This window comes from Actinia tenebrosa, unplaced genomic scaffold, assembly GCF_029948245.1.
Source record: "Actinia tenebrosa isolate PJP-AT-01 unplaced genomic scaffold, QUT_ActTen_1.0 PGA_scaffold1__47_contigs__length_23844297, whole genome shotgun sequence".
NCBI lineage: Eukaryota > Metazoa > Cnidaria > Anthozoa > Actiniaria > Actiniidae > Actinia > Actinia tenebrosa.
In genome coordinates, this window is record NW_028292578.1 from 5,963,021 (window position 1) to 5,978,467 (window position 15,447).

Below are 15,447 nucleotides of genomic sequence, written 5' to 3' on the forward strand. Positions count from 1 at the left end.
TCATAACAGTTATTTTATAATGCACCGTGTGCCAGCACCTTAACCCTATCAGTAAGGTGACCCGGCTTCTAGCCGAGACAAAGTAAAATATCTCATGTAAACGGTCGAGATGAATTTACAAAGAAAAAAGGGAAAAGTTAGTTCGCCCAGGGTAGCTCGGGGGAAAGGGCATCCCTTCTACCAGGGACAAGTTTTCTCCATGTAAACGGCCCCTCTATTACCCAATTTATAGTAAACTCGACAAAATTACTCGACTCTGATTGGTCGAGAGGAGTACAATTATAGCGTTAATTGTACTCCGTAGGAGTACCGAATTAAGTCGCTATGGCAACAAGGTCAAAACAATGTCAAATCAATTATTTTCTATCATTTTGTACTTAAAAAACATAAATAAAATTTTAAAGCCGTAAGAACTAATCTTTTTTATGCATTTCAGTTGCACGATGGACTGAAAATCGGCCGCCAAGTAGACGAAGATGAACGGCGTCGCTTCGAATTTTTTACTGAAATTTTGTTGAGTGAACTATAAACAAAAAATCACACGATCTTCTCGTACAATTTGGAATTAATAGACACTCGTAATGTTTTGAAAGTTCTTTAATTGCACTCGCCTAAAGGCTCGTGCAATTATAAGAACGTTCAAAACATTACTCGTGTCTATTAATCTCCAAATTGTACTCGAAATCGTGCGATTTCCTATACAAATTTGTTGAAAAAAAATTCATTTGGCTTCGTTAAATGAGGTTAAATCTGTACTTCTGACCAGCGGTTGACCCTTCCCTTGTTGTCATGGTAACCTAATATAAGCAGAACTCAAAATGGCGACTCAAGTCCAAACATAACAAGGCTGAAAACAAGGGAAAAATACTACAATAAAGGCTTCATAAGACTGTATTTCTAAACCACTAAACAGGAGAAAGATAAATAGCAATGTCTCACACGTAAGTGTAAATACATTTGAGGGATATACACTGGTATTTTCTAGAAAACGTTTGTCATGTTGAACTCAAAGTTGAATTTATAAGCTTACTAAACGTACTTATTTTCTTCTTCTTTAAATGATTTGTATTTAAAATTTTGGCAATTCAATAATAATACGAGAAATAATTGCTGTCAAAGTTCGTTTCTGCGTGTTATTTTTTTAAGCAAAGGAAACCAAGAACTCTCCATTAAATTGAACTCAAAATCTGGTTCAACTTTCTGTAGATATTTTTTTCATAACATCATTAACCTTTCTACTGACAGCCTTTACAACAAGCAATGGGGGGAAACACAAGGAGGAATCTTAGATCTTTTGGAAATCGAGCTACCAGCAGAGCCGGTCAAGCCAGAAAAGGTAATAACTGTTCAAATATAACCTTAATCTGAGTGGTAACGCTTAGCTCAAAGTGCAAGGTATAACAGTTTACTTATTGCTACTTTTCCCCTCTGTTTTTAGGATCGTATTGCAGCTTTTCAAATGTTTGCTGTCATGTATATAAAATATATCCAAATTTTTAGAAGGATTGAAGAATGTTATGATCAGGTACAGCACCAAATTCACTTATTGTCCTATAAAGATGAACAAAGAAATTTTTCATCTGTCTAGTAACTTCGTACTTGTGATGAATGTTATTTTTTTGTCTAAAAGGTCGTTCACCCTCAGAAGAGAAGAGTTCTCAGACATCTTTTGGATGGAATTATGGGAAGGTAATTAACTAGTCAATCAAATACTAAATATACTGTATACTTTTAGAATACCTCACAAATCATATGCACATACTTAATGACCATGACTTCTATTGTTGTATGCATAGTTCTTCAAAGAACTCCGACAACTGCATATCATTTGCGGGGTATTCTAAAATTGCTCCGCTCACATGCGGGATACTTTTGAGAAGGGTATATTCACACACTAGTTAACAAATAGCAAGATTATGGGGGTTGTGTAGTAGGGTGTAGAGTAGAGAGGGAGAGGTCAGCAAAAGTTGGAAGGTTAACATAACAAATATGTGTGTGTGTGTGGGGGGGGGGGGGGGGGGGGGGGGGGTAGCAGGTTGAGAACTGATTTTTAACATGCCACACATTGATTCATACCAGCCCTCCTTACTATCTACTTTATCAATAATTAAATTATTTTGAATGACAGGGTTTTAGAAATGAAGAATGAAATGGTCCAGTTAGAGTTCTCAGAATTCCACTATTTCGATGATGTTTTATCAGATCTCAAATTGACTCCTGTAAGTAGAGAACAATATGATACTACAAATCTAAGATTATATCATCTAATATAATAGCTATAGCTGCCTTTTAAAGCATTTGTGTTGGGAAGGAATTTAGCAGGTTGCTGCTATGTGTGCACAGAGACTGTAGATACCTTGGAACAACCTCTGAACTGACCAAAGTCAGTGCATGGCTAACTCACAGATCATTATACAGTATTAATTTACATCATCAAAGGATTTGAAGTTCATGATTGCTCAGAGTCATTGATAATAGTTTTGCTGCATGTGATTTTTACAGGATGATATTGAAATTCCCATCCCCAAGTACTTTATTTATGAAAACTCCAAAGAGTTTCAAGAAAGAGAGAAGCTTCTTGGTGGTATCTTAGCAAAGTTGGGTCCCCAAGAGACACATGCTGTAAGTATTGTAAATATGAAACCTCCTTCAAACTTTATTGATACCTTGAAAAACCTCTTGGCTGATCAGACCTATACCAGGGCACCAGAAACCCACAGTTATCGAGTTCAGATTTAGGGACTAGGGGTTAATCTGGAGAAAAAAACCCTTGAATCAAGGGAAAGACTAACAAACTCTACTCACAAGTGATGGTGAGTACGGAAATCAAACCACAGACCCCACTCCCCCCCCAAGCACACACACACACTAGAAGTGAGAGACAGGTGCACTTTTAACCGCTACTGCACTTTTGATTTCCTTTTAAAATCTAAACCTGAAGTAGAATATTTGACTTACTGCATGAAGGCACCTGAAGTGATTAAGAGTAATCAGATTAATATCATAACATTGTCAAATTTTTTCATGTGTTTAAATACAATATTTCTCGGTGGCCAAACTTTCTGTTCGAGCCCTGTGCACGCCATATGTGAATTGAGATTATTTGATGTGTTGTTCTTTCCTATGCTACGAGGGTTTTCTAAGGGTTCAAAATCAACATGTTAGTTGAGCGTTGTGTCCATAGAACATTGAATGTAGTGATAGTGCGTGTGATGGAAAAGTGTCCCCAATTAGTGCAAAAGATCTAGAATGACTAGACACTTAAATAAAGATATTTATTTTTCATTACCAGGTAAAAGAAGAAGTACAAATGACAGTTGATGATGCTATCAGAATCATTCAGGTAATAAAACCTGAGTCAAGAGTGAACATTAAGAGTAGGTCTCTGTAAGACTCAAGCAAAGTGGGAAATGAAATTTTTTGACCACCCTTGAAATTTGGTGTGTGAGTAGGCCTTTATATGGGATTCACAAAAACAACAACAATTTGGTCACCAAATGTATTGTTGCCATGGAAACGGCAAGTGTTTTATGAGACCTTAATTTCCAATTTTTGGAATAAATTAAACCCACTCGAAGGTAAAATTCAATGCTGTGTTTCTCATACATGTTAAACTTAATTTCCTTAAAACTTTCATCAATTATAAAGTACCTTTTCTAGTTTAGGAAAATACCAATTATTGTTAGTTTGTTATTTTGTACATGAAATATTCGTGCCTTCAAGTAACCGATGTATCAACTGTTTTAGCAACAAGATAAAATGGTCAAAATGTTTTTTGGTCGTTCTCCAAAAGTATTGCATTTCTAATATAGAGGCTTGGTGGGAAATTTTCTGAAACATTGAAGTTACCAAATCGTGCAAAATCTCTGCGGGTACAATCATCTTTAGTCCTTGGATAGTCAAATTATAAGGCCTAAAATTCAAAATGTCCTAAATTCAACCATATCAAAGCTTCGAAAATTAGCACCAAAAAGATGCCAATAAGCTAAACAAGCATTAGAGGTTGAAGGGTAATACCTAAATAACAAAATTCTAGCAAAAATAATAATGTTCTAGTCTGCAAACACGGTAAAAAAAATTTTTATCCAAAGTAAACAATGGGCTATTTGCAATTTCCGTCATTTTCAACCTACCTTTATCGTTTCATTGTGACTTTTGTGGCGCTCAACTTTCCAAATTTTCACAAGGAAATGTTTCTCGGAGACTCAATAATTATTTAGCAAACTAACCTGGGTCATAAAGAGCTAAAATCCAAGCAATAATTAAGTGGTTCTATAAAGGATTACAACAGAATACACAAGTCATCGAATTCCCGTTCGAAGCAATACAGCATTTATAGTTTCTTCGAGCTTCAAAATTCCTGTATTTCGTGACAATATTACCTGTAAGCTGTTATTTAACATGAATGCTGAACTTTTGAAGGCTACAAAGTAAAAAAATATGCTTATTTTGAGAATATTTGAAAGAAAGAATTATTGATCTAAAGTTGTTGTTCTCATTTTCAACCGCTGACCGGAAATTTGGAAAAATGAATGAGACAGATTTTGTGGTGACCAGACATCTTCAAACATTCCGATTTATTACTCTGCCGCGCAGGTAATTATAATTACAGGTATTTCATGTTCAGCCAAATATGGCCCATTTTAACTCACATATTACAACATTCAATCTTATATGTGTACAATTCGCTGACCGGAAGTTTGGAAACTGATGATTTTCTCTGATTGGACCTGACAATTCGAGAGACATCCTCTCCAGTAAATGCCAAGCTTATCACGATGGTGGTTGCATATAAAAATTTATTAAAATCTTCTAGTGATATGATTGTCAAAAAATCCTGTTGCGGGGTTAACTTGCAACGGCAGATCTAGGGGAGGGGTGCATGGGGATTTTGTTCCCCTTCCCCCTAGATCCCTAGATGAGCTGTTATCTACTGCATTATTGGGGTTTGAGTTTGTAAGCAAAGGGTGCACCCCCTCCTAAAACGAAAATCCTGGATGGTGTCTCCCCCAATAGAAAAAATCCTGGATCCGCCCCTGACTTGCACGGCAATTATATACCAGCATGCGAAGAATAAATTCTTGACAAGAGCGCAGTGAAAACAGAAGTGAAAGATCGTCAAGGTAGTCGGCATGCATGCTTCGAATAACGTTGTTTTTGCTTCGTTGTATTTTTAAAATACTTTATCACAAGATATACCCCTCTGTTCCGCTACTAAAAACTCCGTTCCTACAACTCTATTTTCACATAAACTTGTCAAAATAGAAATTTGAAACTACATTATTAACTTTAAAGGGGGACTAACATGAAAATCCTCCGAAATTTAATTTGACTAAAACTTCAATCGAATAATCTTTAACGGCTTAATAATCACTAGTTAAATTATTATTTTTTATATTCCAATGGGAAGTATTATATTTTTATGAATTTTATAGGTGTCTGTGACGTCATACACTCAACACCAAACATCGCTCCATACATTTCTTTGTAAATAATTTCGTGTTTTACTCTTTTTCTATTAAACACAAAGGTCCGCTGAAAACTTAACTTTCGAACTTGTGGTTAGACTGAGTATAAAACTAGCGGAAATTTTGATTACAAAATACAAAGAAATGTATGGAGCAATGTTTAGTGTTGAGTGTATGACGTCACAGACTCCTATAAAAATTGGTAAAATATAATACTTCCCACCCAATTATCAGAAAAAAACTTTAACCAGTCATTATTAGACCTGTAAGGGTTATTCCAGTAAAGGTTTCAGCAGAATTAAAATTTGGATGATTTTCGTGCTGGTCCCCCTTTAATTATTGTAGGAAGCTTCTTTATTTTGCCACGGTAAAAACATCAGTCGATTGCCTAAAAATATTTAAAAGTAAAGATTTACGATTAAAAAGCTAGTTACTGTTTTACATGTTTGCCGTGGAGCCCTTAGTTACAACTTTTCTTACTGTACAAACTATCAATTTCCGTTTTAAATTTTCGTACTGACTTGACCTCTTTTATACTTAACGGTAGGTCATTCCACAATTTTGCCCCACTATAGCTGAATGATCGTTTTAGATATTCAGTGTGTGGCTTAGGTATTGACAGTTTTTTATCATGATTTCGAAGGTTGTATTTAGTATGGTAGTCGGAGAAAAGGTTTTGTAAGTAAACTGGTGTACGTTCCTGCATCGTCTTAAACATTAGTAGGGCTTTTTGTTTTTTACGACGAACTGCAAGTGTATCCCAGTTTAATTGGTCAAGGAGATGGCTAGATCTTATGTCATAGTTAGATCTTGTGATAACTCTAGCCGCTCGATTTTGACGCTTTTGTAGTTGAACACATAGTTTATCACTTAATCCATCCCAAACTGCACTACAATAGTCCAGTTTGGGTAGAATTAAGGCTTCGTAGATTTGGATGGCACTATCGGTCGAAATAAATGGGCGAACACGTTTTAGAGCCCCTATACTTGAAGAGATTTTCTTCGAAATGTTGTTAACATGTTCTGACCAATTAAGGTTTTTATCGATAGTGACACCCAAAGATTTGGTGTGATCAACTTGTTTAACGCTAGCTCCATTAATCGCAATATTAATAGTGGAATCGCATTGCGCTGTGAACTTTTGGCGGGACCCAATAATCATAAATTCCGTTTTCGCTACATTCAAGCTTAGCTTATTTGCTAACAACCACTGATGTATATTAGTGAGTTCAGTGTTGATGCTTGGTTCCAAGTCTCCTACATTTTTAAAGTATAAGGTCGATAAATGGCATAACACAAATTGAAGTCATTAACAAATAGCTGAACATGAAATACCTGTAATTATAATTACCTGCGCGGCATAGTAATAAATCGGAATGTTTGAAGATGTCTGGTCACCACAAAATCTGTCTCATTCATTTTTCCAAACTTCCGGTCAGCGGTTGAAAATGAGAACAACAACTTTAGATCAATAATTCTTTCTTTCAAATATTCTCAAAATAAGCATATTTTTTTACTTTGTAGCCTTCAAAAGTTCAGCATTCATGTTAAATAACAGCTTACAGGTAATATTGTCACGAAATACAGGAATTTTGAAGCTCGAAGAAACTATAAATGCTGTATTGCTTCGAACGGGAATTCGATGACTTGTGTATTCTGTTGTAATCCTTTATAGAACCACTTAATTATTGCTTGGATTTTAGCTCTTTATGACCCAGGTTAGTTTGCTAAATGCTTATTGAGTCTCCAAGAAACATTTCCTTGTGAAAATTTGGAAAGTTGAGCGCCACAAAAGTCACAATGAAACGATAAAGGTAGGTTGAAAATGACGGAAATTGCAAATAGCCCATTGTTTACTTTGGATAAAAATTTTTTTTACCGTGTTTGCAGACTAGAACATTATTATTTTTGCTAGAATTTTGTTATTTAGGTATTACCCTTCAACCTCTAATGCTTGTTTAGCTTATTGGCATCTTTTTGGTGCTAATTTTCGAAGCTTTGATATGGTTGAATTTAGGACATTTTGAATTTTAGGCCTTATAATTTGACTATCCAAGGACTAAAGATGATTGTACCCGCAGAGATTTTGCACGATTTGGTAACTTCAATGTTTCAGAAAATTTCCCACCAAGCCTCTATATTAGAAATGCAATACTTTTGGAGAACGACCAAAAAACATTTTGACCATTTTATCTTGTTGCTAAAACAGTTGATACATCGGTTACTTGAAGGCACGAATATTTCATGTACAAAATAACAAACTAACAATAATTGGTATTTTCCTAAACTAGAAAAGGTACTTTATAATTGATGAAAGTTTTAAGGAAATTAAGTTTAACATGTATGAGAAACACAGCATTGAATTTTACCTTCGAGTGGGTTTAATTTATTCCAAAAATTGGAAATTAAGGTCTCATAAAACACTTGCCGTTTCCATGGCAACAATACATTTGGTGACCAAATTGTTGTTGTTTTTGTGAATCCCATATAAAGGCCTACTCACACACCAAATTTCAAGGGTGGTCAAAAAATTTCATTTCCCACTTTGCTTGAGTCTTACAGAGACCTACTCTTAATAATTCTACTCATAGAACCCCAATAAACAAAACTAATATGAAACAATGACACAACACTCCTTTGTTTGGCACAATGAGAAGTTTAATCCAACAGACGAAAATTAAGGCCTGGTTATAAACTTCTCAAGCCTCCATAAGGGAGGGAGGGTGGGAAAATATGTCCGCACCGAAGGCTAAGATATACAACTGAGGCTACACACGAGGTTGAATGTAACCCTATACAAACCGACTATACTTAAGATCGGAAATGACGAACCCTTCGGTCTGGGTAGAATTAAATATTTTGACGTGGCTCAAAATAGGCCCATTATTTCCCTAATAGTGCATATTGTTGATATTGTCTGAATCAAGTGATAATGGTACTGGATTAATATTGACTACTTAAAGCAGCAGTTATACCAGGTAGTAATCATTGTTAATTGTTTGTAGGTTCATGAAAGAGCGCGGCAAGGTAGACTAAGAGCAAAATTCATGAGAGAAATAAGGTATGTAAATAATACTATCAAATGTTCTTTTTCTGTCATACTCAGGATCTCCATGTCTGTTAATTCAGCTTCTCTTTGTTCTGTGTAGTTACAGCTTTAAATACTTGTAATAAAGATGACTGATAGAGTGAGGGGATATAGGGTGCACCTTTGAGCACTGTATACATAAGTGCTGGCTCGGGAAAATAATTGTAAAACCACTCCCCACGTTTTTGAAGTAAAATTTAGCTTTACTTTTTTTTTAAGTTCTACACACCAATTTTGTTATATATATATGGCATATATTATGAATAAACATTCTATTTGTTTGACTGATAAGACAACAAGAAGAAAGAGAGAGACAAGCCCAGTTACGAGGTGCACCAACGATGGACCCAGATATTGCTGCTACTAAAATACAAAAAGTATGTTATGCATATTCATTACTTACAACAATTACAAGCGTACAGGATATCCATTTTCGCAATACCAGAACAGGGTATGATTTTCAGCGATTTTACTCTGGAACAGGTTCAGGGTTCAGTGGGCTCAGCCCCACCCCACCCACTCCCTCCATGTTATGTCCTAACCCTATTTAAGTGCTACAAGTTCTGTTTCTCTTTCACCTGCAATATTCCATGTACTGTCTGTCTGACTGACTGTGGTTCATCTGTCTATCTATTACTTACATGTAGATATGGAAGGGATTCTCCCAGAGAAAGAAAACAAGGCAGATGAGAGAAGAGGAGCTCATCTTTGTTGGAATGGTAATATCTTTGTATAATGATCACATCAATTTATCCCCAGACCAGTAAAGATAAAAGATGTATTACTCAATTATACTGTATCTATAGGCATCCCCAGCAGCAAAGGAGTGGAAGAATACAATGAAACATAAAGCAGAGAAAACTGAGGTACATTGTATTTTTACTACCGACAGGACAGGCTCAACAAAATAATGCAGACTTGAAAAAATATCCCCCTGGAACGGATAATTTCTGAAACTACACATTATTAGCATATACCAACTTGGGTACTTCCTAAGAACGCGCGCGCTCATTGGTTAATTGGAGGTGAATATTGTACGATATTCACCTCTGAATCTCGGAATATTGAGTCGGCAACAAAATGGCATCTGCCGGCAATTGTTTTGCTACAATTTCCGATGAGGAAATTGAATAAAATGAAAGTAAATGCCATTCCTATCAATACTAAAAAAACAACCAAGTATGGCCTAAACGTTTTGCTAAAAGTTTTGCTAAAAGTTTTGCGTGAATTTGTCACGCAAACTAAAAGTTTCTGTTTGTTTTTATTGAATTATCGTATATGAAAATAAGTTACTTTGTACACAAGTTGGTATATGCTAAAACAATTATTCGCCTCAGGCTCAGTGAATATGGAGAATATTTACCTCGCCGCTCGAAGACTCGCGTCTTGGTAAATATTCCCCGATATTCACTTTGCCTTCGGCGAATAATTGCTAAATATATAGATGTATTAATTTCAGGATGTACTTTAATACATTCACGCTGACAATGTCTGGTTTGTCGTTGTAGGAACACAGAAGAGTAATACAAGAAGAACATGAACGAGAATATCAACAGGTAACACTGTCTTGTTAACATAAAACCTGGCTGTAAAATAATGTGCAACATACCTACACCTGCATCTTATATTATACATCTTATGATTATCTTCAGGGTCTGGTGTCCATCAAGGAAAAGATCAGAGAGATTGAAGGCCCAGACATGAAAGAAAACATGCAAGACCAGATACGACAATGGTTCATAGAATGCAGGTATGTCCACTGTATCGGCCATAAGTGTATCCAAGTATCTTGGTTGATTGACCACTAGTTTTGATCCCACACCTACCATACCAGTTAATATTGAACAATGATTATATTTCTTAGGGACAAAACTGGCAAGTTCCCTGATTACCCTGACGAAGATGAAGGAGGCTCAGCTGCAATCTTTAAAGAAAAAGACCCCCTAGAGGTGAGTATATTCATGAAAGTATGTATCTATTGTATTTACCTAATATTTGTGTTGAGATCTAATCTTTTTGTTGGGTTTGTTTATCGACAGATGGAGAAAGAAGAAGCTCAGAAGGTGAGTACCTGTTCTGTTTTCAATTCAGGAAATTGTCCATGTTTAAAAACAATTCTAACTGTTGTTGATATGGTTTTTTGGTGTCAAGGAAGAGGAAGGCGGAAAGAAAGGGAAAAAGGGAAAGAAGAAAAAGGATAAAAAAGATAAGAAAGATAAAAAGGACAAGAAGGGAAAAGGCAAGAAAGGCAAAGGAGGAGGAGATAAGGTAAGTTGGTTGTTGTGTTTGATCCATCCATCCATCCACCCATCCATCCACCCATCCATCCACCCATCCATCCATCCATCCATCCACCCACACACCCATCCATCCACCCACCCACTCATCCACCTACCCAACCACCCACCCATCCATCCATCCACTCACCCACCCACCCACCCACCCACCCTTCCATCCATCCATCCATCCATCCATCCACCCACCCACCCACCCACACATCCATCCACCCATCCACCCACCCATCCATCCACCCACGCACTCACCCACCCATCCATCCATCCATCCATCCATCCATCCATCCATCCATCCATCCATCCATCCATTGTTCGTTCGTTCATGTACTGTTCATTCATTCATTTTTTCTATAATCAATTGTAAATCATCATATTATTCCTCAGGAAGAGGAGGAGGGTGTCAAGATGGCCGTGTCTAATTTTGTGCCAACAATAAACGAAGCAGCAACGACATACAAAGGTTTGTCTAGTGTACAGATAACTATCTTATCCTATTGACCTTATGTAGGCTTATTATATTCTAACCTTTCTTCCTTTTCGCAGACGTGTGGCAATTCCGTGATGAAGTGGGAAATTTTGAACAGAGGTTTGATGCAGAGCTCGTGAAAGAAGCCAAGAGGTGAGTGACGTGGTGTATAGAAGATGACTGTGTCGACCATCCAGCCTGAATGATTGGTTCAATTTTAAGTCTAGTTGTGGCTAGTTGTACAAGCGTAGGAAGGGGGCCACGTGTTCACTCAAAACTGTTTGCTCTCGGCGCCAAAATTTAATTAATTCATGCGGGATTCCTGTGGATTTGGCGGGAAAATAGTTCATTGCCCTCCTATAATCGAGACCTCGCCTACGCCCCTGGTTAGTTGTATGATCGTACGTTATTCGACTCGTACACAACTAGATAAGTCTCGAGCTGTAATATTTTTTTGCTATGATCAAGTTATTATTATTTTATTATATTACTAAATCATTAATGTTCATATTTGTTTTGACTAATGTTCATATTTTTTTCACTATTAAATGTATCATATTTTTTTGTTTCCACCATTAATGAAGGATCGAAGTTGAAACTGAAATCAGACAGCAAGTAGATGAACTGATGAAACAAGAACTAAAAAACCTAAAAATGGTAAACTAGAATTGTCTTTGAACGTGCTATAATGTTATTCACCTGTTGATAACTTGACCGTTTCGTTGCTAATAGGCTGTAGATAGAGACAAGGGAGGGAAAAAAGGGAAGAAAGGCAAGAAAAGTGGCAAGAAAAGTGGCAAGAAGGTAAGCTATATCACATCCACATCCAAGTGATTATCGACCTCGTTGAAACGCTTCTTACAGCATAGATTCTTTAATATTCACAGAAAAAGAAAAAGAGCGGGAAAAAGAGTGGGAAGAAAGGAAAAAAGAAAAAGAAGGAAAAGGATCTGACATCTGACAGGTAAATTAGTATTTATATTACTTTTATTATTCAATACTTTTATTTGACCGTAATGTTTCCCACTGCAGACCAACTGTCATTCCCTTTAGTACTATTACTTTGTTTGCTGTAGCCAATTTTCTTGGCAACGTTCAATACACTTCAGTACCTTTGGTGTTTTAAGTGTCGAACTAACATTGGTGGGTTGTTTGACAGGACGATCGAGTCGTTATACGAAGAGCTAGTTACTGAAGGTATTCTCGTACGACCACCCAAGGTTCATCTACGTGACTTCACAGGAGAGTACAGTTTCCTGGGTACTACACTACGACAAGCCAACATAGAACCCATGCCATCACTGTCAGATGTTCGTCGTGTCATAACCGAGTTTACTATCTTACCTCTTGGTAAGTTGTTTTGATATCAGGTCGTCTTTTTAGCTCAAATAAGGCCAAGGCAGGGGCGGATCCAGGAATTTGTTCAGGAAGGAGGGGTGCAGCACACATAGTTAACCCAGGGAGGGGTGCACCCCTTAGAATCAAAGGGAAAAAACATTATTTTGTATTGGTTAAGTCGAACCAGGGAGGGGTGTGCACCCCTCCCCTGCATCCGCCACTGCAAGATGCACACATGATAAATGCGTGAACGACATGTCGTGGTCTTAGAACCAGTGGTTTCATGAAGGAAGGTAGAGTGACCCTCCTATCAGAGACAAGTCGACTTTTTTGCGGCCCGTGAAGTAACTCTGAAGGCCGCGCCTTGTTTGATAAATCTTTCCGGTGATCAAAGGCTACACGTTGTAAGGCATTGAGCTTGTTGTTGTTAGATAGAATAAATCTGTAATTATTATTTTTTCCTTGCCGCAGGATCACAAGCTGTCCATGAGAAATCCCCACACTTCAAGTCAATGCTTATCGCTGGTCCTCGTGGTGTGGGCAAAAAGATGCTGATCCACTGTATCTGTACAGAGACAGGAGCCAACATGTTTGATTTAACTGCCGCTAATATTGCTGGAAAATACCCTGGTAAAGCTGGTCTTGCTATGTTGCTGCACATGGTCTTCAAGGTAAACATTAACCCCGTCAAGGCACAGGGCGGCTTCTTGACAAGCATACGCGGTACTAATACACAAAACTTACTTGTTACGACCTCTAATGTTACTCCCCATTATTTTGGTATAGCCAGTTAGAGTGCATACCATATATCCATGAAAAAGTTAACTAACGTAATTGCACAAATTAGTACAAAGTTTTGTAGGTCAACGGTCTACTGAGGTCTACTGAACTTAGACTTAATAGAAATCTTAGAGTGCATACCATATATCAGTGAAAAAGTTAACTAACAAAATTGTACAAATTAGTGCAAAGTTTTGTAGGTCTATCTACTGTCTACTGAGGTGTATTGAACTTGTTACAAAGTTTTTCCACGGATATATGGTAATAATTTAATCCATTCAGTACGGGTGATACGGTAACAGTAATATAAGAACACTTTTACAGATTGAACTTGCTATCTGCTCGAAATACCAGTTGAACGCGTACACGTAAATGAGTTTTTTCCAAATCACCTTGGATACCGCACCATACTTTTGGATCAATCCATCCCGAATACATGTACGTATTGCGGTCAGAAAAAAACCCGCGCTAGAAGGAGGTAGCTCGATCATATTTATATCAACTTTGTTTTACATTTGTAGGTCGCCCGTCAGCTTCAGCCATCTGTTGTCTACATTGGAGATGCAGAAAGAACATTCGTCAAGAAAGTACCCAAGACAGACAAAGTAAGGGCATGACACTGCTCGTTTATAGAGGTGTGGATTATCACTTGTATTAATGACATTTCTGATAACATCCTATTTAGACTGACCCAAAACGTCTTAAGAAAGACTTGCCCAAGATCCTCAAGACTCTGAAACCAGAAGATCGCGTGATGATTATAGGCACATCTCGACAACCTTTTGATATCCTTTAATACTCTCCTTACTCAACGATTAATGCTGCTCTTATTTACCTTCTTTGAAGTATTGACAAAAATAATTTTCTTGCATTTTGTTCCTTAACATTGTTTACATGCTGAAGTGAAGCCATTCTGTTCTGCCTTCCAAAAGATCATTCTTGTCCCTAGACCCGATTACGGATCCAGATATCGTAAGTACCTACCATTACCAGGCAGGGTTGGTACGCCCTTCTGCTAGCGCAGCTCATACAGCAATACAAATAGTCCGTAACGGTGTATACTATATATATAGTATATATCGTCAGAAACAGATGATGAAGGAGGTGGCTAGCCAACTCCCTTTTGCTCGAATTCCTGGATCCGCTACTGATCGTGTTGTGCCTAACTCTAAATGTTTAATCTGTAAAGGTTGCCCATCACTACAAATATTAATTAGTAGGAAGCCTAGGAGTTACAAGGGGCATAGGAAACATCAGTTAAAATCATTTATCATATCACGCGCGATTATTATATATACGTTGTGTACGTAACTAAAGTATGCCATTATTCGACAGTCCTGTGGAGAACCCTCATCTCTAGGTATGCTGGTCGCATTAGTGATTCCATGGATCTCAGCTCACTGGCTAAAATAACAGATGGATATACACCAGGTCACATGGTACAAGCATTACAACAAGTATTGACTGACAGGAGAATACAACAGGTACAACCCATGCTATTAGCTGTTTCCAAATCAAAGTGTAATACTAAATAGAAGTCCTATACTTTTGTGTGTCTGTTTGTAGCTGTCCAAGCGCCCTCTGGTAGCTGCTGAATTCGTGTCCCCCCTGGCCAGGATAGACCCTATTTACAAGGAAGAAGAAGAAGCTTTCAAGGTTAGTTCGGCTGTCTCCTTTTTTTAAGGTGGAAGGGCGGGTCTTGCTTTTTATGTAATCCATGTTAGATCATGACCATCTTGTTAATGTGTGTATTTAGACTTGGTACGGCAAGACTCCTCTGGGGAAGAAACGAGCCAAAGCAGCAGCTGGTGATGACGATGGGGACAAGAAAGGAAAGAAAGGGAAAAAGGGAAAGAAAAGTGGCAAGAAAAAAAAGAAGTAAAGAGAAAAGAAATCCCACTTGAAGCAGCTTTTCATCCTATTGTTAGAACTTTTGTAAATATTTATGTCATTGCACATTTTCATAAATAAACTGTTGTTCGATCCACTTACTCTTATTTATCATCCTTGCTA

At 37.3% G+C, this 15,447-nt stretch overlaps 1 protein-coding gene across 1 annotated transcript; it reads left to right on the top strand.

Moving 5' to 3' along the window:
* The first annotated feature begins 779 nt into the window (after positions 1 to 779).
* On the top strand, positions 780 to 15,421 carry LOC116305454 (dynein regulatory complex subunit 11). Its single transcript, XM_031715356.2, has 29 exons — positions 780 to 941; positions 1,246 to 1,336; positions 1,439 to 1,525; positions 1,631 to 1,689; positions 2,129 to 2,219; positions 2,503 to 2,622; positions 3,293 to 3,343; positions 8,474 to 8,529; positions 8,849 to 8,933; positions 9,204 to 9,275; positions 9,363 to 9,422; positions 10,065 to 10,112; positions 10,209 to 10,306; positions 10,421 to 10,505; positions 10,596 to 10,619; positions 10,708 to 10,824; positions 11,235 to 11,310; positions 11,394 to 11,469; positions 11,901 to 11,973; positions 12,049 to 12,120; positions 12,204 to 12,280; positions 12,476 to 12,666; positions 13,126 to 13,325; positions 13,956 to 14,039; positions 14,120 to 14,219; positions 14,329 to 14,406; positions 14,770 to 14,918; positions 15,001 to 15,090; positions 15,191 to 15,421. The coding sequence occupies exons 1-29, from the start codon at positions 931 to 933 to the stop codon at positions 15,314 to 15,316; spliced, it is 2,547 nt and encodes an 848-aa protein (XP_031571216.2). The 5' UTR covers positions 780 to 930; the 3' UTR covers positions 15,317 to 15,421.
* Positions 15,422 to 15,447: the final 26 nt, after the last annotated feature.